Consider the following 6098-nt stretch of genomic DNA (forward strand, 5'->3'; position numbering starts at 1 on the left):
TGCCTGCGGCTATGGAATCCTGACGTGTTCACCGGATGTGCTACCTGTCCCAGACCTATTATTTGACCATGCTGGTCATTTATGAACATTTGAACATCTTGGCCATGTTCTGTTATAATCTCCACCCGGCACAGCCAGAAGAGGACTGGCCACCCCTCATAGCCTGGTTCCTCTCTAGGTTTCTTCCGAGGTTTTGGCCTTTCTAGGGAGTTTTTCCTAGCCTACGTGCTTCAACACCTGCATACTGGGTTTCTGTACAGCACTTTGAGATATCAGCTGATGGACAAAGGGCTATATAAATACATTTGATTTGATTTACAAATGTTTTTTTACAAAACAAATGCGCTTGGTGCGGCCAATGGCTCTGTTTTGCCTATCGCGGATCGCAGCTTTAAAAAGAGGCCCGGGTAAGGCCAAAAAAGATACAAATGTCAAATACATGTCAACAATCCTTCCTCCAAAGGACTCTTCTATCGATTAAATGATATGAAACTCCCCAAAATCATGAGCTTGATTTGTTCTAATTTCACGAGGAATCACCCATTAGCTTCTGTTGAATTAAAACAGTTGTTTCTTTACTTAGATATTTTCAAAAATATAGAAAAGAAAAACAGGTCAGTTCATGTCACTACTGCTGAAATAACCCCAAGTGAGTAGGTCAACATAAACATGTTGAATTCACTTAGCTATGCACTACAAGTGGATCAAATAGAACATGTAATAAACACAATAGAACCCAATAGTCCTACAACCAAAAAACATATGACAGCACACTCAAAGAGATGCAGTGTAGTAAACATCATTTTCCATTGTCACACACACACATCGTGTTTGCTGGCTCAGATTACTCTTGCAGTGTAAAATGTATAGGCTACTTGTGACTGAGTGTCATCGACTTTCCCACCTCATATTCTATTGGACATTATCCTTGTATTCAGTTTCTTGAAAAAGGATCTCAGTTTGCACAGCTTGCATTTCTTCTTCTTTTTATTCCTCCCTTTCTTATAAACCCCGTTCCATTTCGGCTCGTCCTCATCCCCCCCGACCCAGGGTACCCAGGCCCCCCCGTTGCGGTCTGGATTGGCCCGGGGATCGTCGGTGGGGAACCTAACAGGGACGGCAGTGCAGTTGTAGTAGGCCAGACGTTCTAGCAGCTTCTTGACCACATCAGGCCTCTGCACAGCCATGTCACTGCGTTCATAGGGGTCTCCTGTGATGTTGAAGAGCCACACAGACTTCCCTGTTCCCTCAGTGTTCCGCTCCAGGTTCCACCAGCTGCCTGGGAAGTTGGCCAGTACCTGTGGTGGGACCCAGTCTCCATGGCCCGGGTCCCCTGTTAGCAGCTTCCAGTCCCCCACCCGGATGGCAGCTTGGACCGAGGTGTCCCACACATGCTGGGCCTCCTGTCCAGACCCAGACGCCAGGCCAGAGCGCCGGTGGAGTGGGTCAATGTTATGGAGGATCTCCAGGCGTGGGGACTCCCTGCCCTCACTGATAGTTGGCCATACATTGTAGCCGTCAAGACCTTCAGTCTGTGACACGTTACCCCCAGCCAGACCAACCAGGGTTGGGTACCAGTCAGTGATGTGCAAGAGGGCCTTGGAAACCCTCCGCTTGTGACGCAGCAGGGGGCTGTGTACGAAGCCCACCCCACGGACCCCTCCCTCCCAGTAGGTCCCCTTACGCCCTCGCAGGGGCCAGTTACTCCCCCCAGTGAACGGCTGGGCACCGTTGTCCGTGGAGAAGATGAGCACACTGTTGCGGTAGTAGCCGTACTTGCGCAGAGCGTAGGTGACATTGCGCACAGCCTCGTCGACGATGGACACCATGGCTGCGTACTTCCTTCTGGCTACGTTCCCCATCCCGCGGAAGGGGTAGATGTAGGCCTTGGGTGACTGAAGGGGCGTGTGGACAGCCTGGAGGGAGAGGAACATGAACAGGGGCTGGTGGGACGGATCGTGAGTGGATAGGATCTTGCGTACCCTCTGCGTGTAGAGGTGGGTGGAGAACTTGCCTCCACGGCCCCAGGCCACGGTTTCACCCTCGTGGAGGTCGTAGCCACACAGGCCTGGTCCGTCACAGGAGCCATACGTGTAGTAGTCCACGCTGCCCGTCAGAGAGCCAAAGTAGCTGTGGAAGCCTCGGCGCGTGGGCAGACACTCCTTCCTGTAGAAGCCAAGGTGCCATTTGCCCACCATGTGAGTAGCGTACCCCGCTTCCTGCAGCCGCTGTGGGAGCGTGGTCATGTCCAGAGGGAGGCAGTTGGGCTGGCGAGGCCGGATGATAGAGTGCTGGAGGCCTGTGTGGATCTGGTATCTGTGTAGGGAGAAATAATGTCCAACATTCATCTTCATTCATTGTGTAAATTAAAACCCATTCAACGCTGGAGCTGATAAATAGAGTCATGATGCTGAGAATACTCTTATTGAAGATACACTTTCCACACAGATAAGTAGGCCGTGATCTACCAACCATTAAATTACTAGGTAGTTGGCAAAGCTAGTTTTACAGTCTGAGTGCAGCTTTCAAGACATACTAGGCAATTAATTAAGTCAATTAGTCTTGAAGGAAACTCTTCTAAACATTAGCATCTGTTTTCAGCCAGAAGTGTACAACAGCTTGTCACCCACCAGGGAAGGAGAAGGGTACTGTTTGGATACTTTGCAAAGATATGGGTGAGAGAGCAAAAGAATGTTGCAGGAATCAGAAGAACGAGTATATCCCCCTATTGAACTATAGTAAACACCACAATGGCTGATGTTGAAAAGGTGCTGCGGCCACTAACAGAAATACCAAAACATTCCAGGTAAAAGAAGAGATATTGAAGATTTCATCAGTCCGGAACATGTACCTATTTTTATTACTGTGTAGTACTTCAGTTACACTGTACCACATGAAAACACTTGCACTTTGTCCCTATATAACGTTTGTCTGGCCACCCACCCAGGTTCTTAGCGTGGTCTGATATTTGGGTGGTCTACACTGCAGTAAGCAGACGCACTCCACTTCCCTCAGACCAAGTCCCTTCCTCCCACGACCCACACCAAAGTCCAAATGAGCATGTCGTGAGAGAGAGTCCACTGAGAGTTCATGTTATGGGTGACGCAGTGCAGATATGCACACACCTATACAGAAACAGTCCATAGCTCTATTCTCCCTCTCTCTCCCTTCCTCACAGCTTTAATAACAGCCAATAGGATGGTGTCTATTAGGCCTTGGCCTTCCGTCCACATCTTTCAGGCACATAGGGAGCGTGTCATGTCCTCACTCCTCAGCCCAATAAAAACAACTGTCTTGCTCCTGTTCCCCCCCCCCTGTGGGTTGTTCATTAGCTGAGAGTTGCTGGAGAGATAACAGCTCATTCAATTCTTCTTAGAAACGCTGAGGTGAAACTCTGGGGTGAACTGTGTCTTTCTGCGAGAGATCCTCTAGTGACAGGCTACCAACCAACCCCATTCCACACACACACACACACACACACACACACACACACACACACACACACACACACACACACACACACACACACACACACACACACACACACACACACACACACACACACACACACACACACACACACACACACACACACACACACACACATATACACACACAAATCAAATAAATATCACATTTATTTATATAGCCCTTCGTATATCGGCTGATATCTCAAAGTGATGTACAGAAACCCAGCCTAAAACCCCAAACAGCAAGCAATGCAGGTGTTGAAGCACGTTGGCTAGGAAAAACTCCCTAAAAAGGCCAAAACCTAGGAAGAAACCTAGAGAGGAACCACACACACACACACACACACACACTGACGGCCCCACAGCTATTGTTCAGGATGCAGAGCAGCAGCTGTGTGGTATGTCGGTCAAGCAAACCCTGCAATGAAAAAAATTACACAGAGCTCCTAGCAATCCACTTTCACAAAATGTTTCCACAAACGTACATTGTCCTGATAAGACCTCCCCCAAGCTGTGAACATATCAACAAGTACAACCTACTCTGAGTACTAATGATAGAGGGAATATAGCCCGTGTGTGTTTCAGACAAATTAACTTTGAGGAGGCAAGGACTCCATCTAAGCATTCGTGTCGTTCCCTTTCAATTATTTTCCTACCCGGGCGCTCATATGGTTGTGTTTATCCAGTCTTTAGCAGCCCTCATCCATTGTTTCACAATACTGGCCTCATCTTGCAGCTCTCCACGTTGCTCTCAACAGCAGATGTTTCTGCTCATGTACCCTGGGTAGAAACTACAGCATTGATCTTCCCCAACAGTTTACAGCTCTTTCCTGGTAAGTTATAGTAGAATAAGTGACTATTTGGCAAATTACAGTATCCCTGACCTCTATTGTAGATGTATTCAATCTCTGTTCAATGTCTGTGGGAAAACGAACCAATGTTGTTTAGCTTTCCCAACTCGCCTTCATTCGCTGAGAATTCCTAACTTTATGAATGATCATCTAACTCATCTGTTATGACATACTGTCGATGCCAGCAGTAGTACTTCCAGTAAATGTTGTGGTTGCTCTGGATGAGTCAGCTCAAGGGACACAGCATCAGTGCAAACATTTAACAGTTGTTTTCAGTGCAGGATGAGACATTTCAAAGTACTCTACATATGTTAGGGCACTGCACTGTTCAGTCTTTTTTTATATATATATTTTTTATACCTTTATTTAACTAGGCAAGTCAGTTAAGAACACATTCTTATTTACAGTGACAGCCTAGGAACAGTGGGTTTAACTGCCTTGTTCAGGGGCAGAACGACGGATTTTTTTAGGGACTCTGAGTCTTAGGGACTCTTAGGCCCTAAAGGAAACACAAGTTGGCTAACAAAGGAATGCCTTGTACCATGCATGCACATATTTATCACCAAACGCAACCAGCATCTTGATCAGGAGATGATGCATTATAACGTTTTGTGGTTTCTCTATACTTGTAATTACTCACCTGGCTGTACACTATCATTGCCGATAATGTTGCCTACATAAAACAATACGTGTTATGTTTAATCTGTGATCAAGAGAACCAATTACAAGCATATGTTCAAGGATATCCGTGTCAAAACGCCTGATGCTGATGGTGAGGCTTTTATGCTTACCTGCCCGTGATCAACTGACTGCGTGACGGAGTGCAGATAGGTTGAACATAGTAATTCTCCAGCTTCACCCCCTCCGCGGCCAGTTTGTCCAGAGTTGGAGTCCGAATGTCCGGGTTGTGATAACCTATGTCATTGAAGCCTTGGTCGTCGGTCAGTATGAATATAATGTGTGGTGGTTGCTTAGGCTCAAACGTAATAGAGGCATCGTTTTGAGTGTGCTCCTCCACTTGATTCGGCTTGATCCAGTCCATGGATAGGTAGCCAACACTTAGCAAACTGACCATTGAGAGGCTGGTAACTGCGTGCATTTTTACTGATTTTAGAGTGCACTTGGACAGAGTCGTTAGGGTACTCGCACTCTAGTCTCTGGTTTATATTTTTGCATTACACACATTCTTGAAATAATACGTATACACACGCGCGTAATTGATGATCCTAGGATGCAGAGTGGAAACATTGTTTCTGCCGCAGATTCTCATTCGTCATCTTGACGGTCTCTGCGTTTACAACGTCCAAGCTTCTCTTCTGTAAACTTGACCTCTAAACTTTGAAAGCTACTACTGCACATTATAAAGTTGCATCGTTTCCAGGCGCGCTGATAACCATTCCCTAGTCCCCACTAAACACTGACCGGCCAAGTATGGTTTGATATTTACAGTAGCCTACATTAGCCTATCTTTTCCACTATTTCTCCTCTCAGTGGTTGTTGTTAACTCCGCCCGCGTCTCATCACCGAACATGAAACAAGACCCCTTCATGGACCCACCCCCTGCCCCTGGTACAAGAAAAGCCCGGTGCGGCTCATCTCAAGGAAAGTTGTCTAGACCCTGCATTGAAAAAAAAATGAATTTTTCTTATGCTACAAGGTCTTTTTTAAACGAACATAATTAAAAAATATCGGATTACGGGTAGAATCGCTCTATTGTTACTGTTAAAATGGGAGTAGGCTACAGTGAACATACGACAATTAGGCCTTTCTTGTGCTC

The 6098-nt window shown here is 46.6% G+C and overlaps 1 protein-coding gene across 1 annotated transcript; it reads right to left on the reverse strand.

Annotated features, from left to right (window-relative positions):
* Positions 1–208: 208 nt before the first annotated feature.
* On the reverse strand, positions 209–5822 carry LOC124005762 (arylsulfatase I-like). Its single transcript, XM_046315282.1, has 2 exons — positions 5113–5822; positions 209–2316 (listed from the first exon to the last, which is right to left on the reverse strand). The coding sequence occupies exons 1-2, from the start codon at positions 5418–5420 to the stop codon at positions 906–908; spliced, it is 1719 nt and encodes a 572-aa protein (XP_046171238.1). The 5' UTR covers positions 5421–5822; the 3' UTR covers positions 209–905.
* Between the last annotated feature and the right edge of the window lie 276 nt (positions 5823–6098).

The sequence above is a fragment of the Oncorhynchus gorbuscha genome, linkage group LG02 (genome assembly GCF_021184085.1).
Source record: "Oncorhynchus gorbuscha isolate QuinsamMale2020 ecotype Even-year linkage group LG02, OgorEven_v1.0, whole genome shotgun sequence".
Classification (NCBI taxonomy): Eukaryota; Metazoa; Chordata; class Actinopteri; order Salmoniformes; family Salmonidae; genus Oncorhynchus; species Oncorhynchus gorbuscha.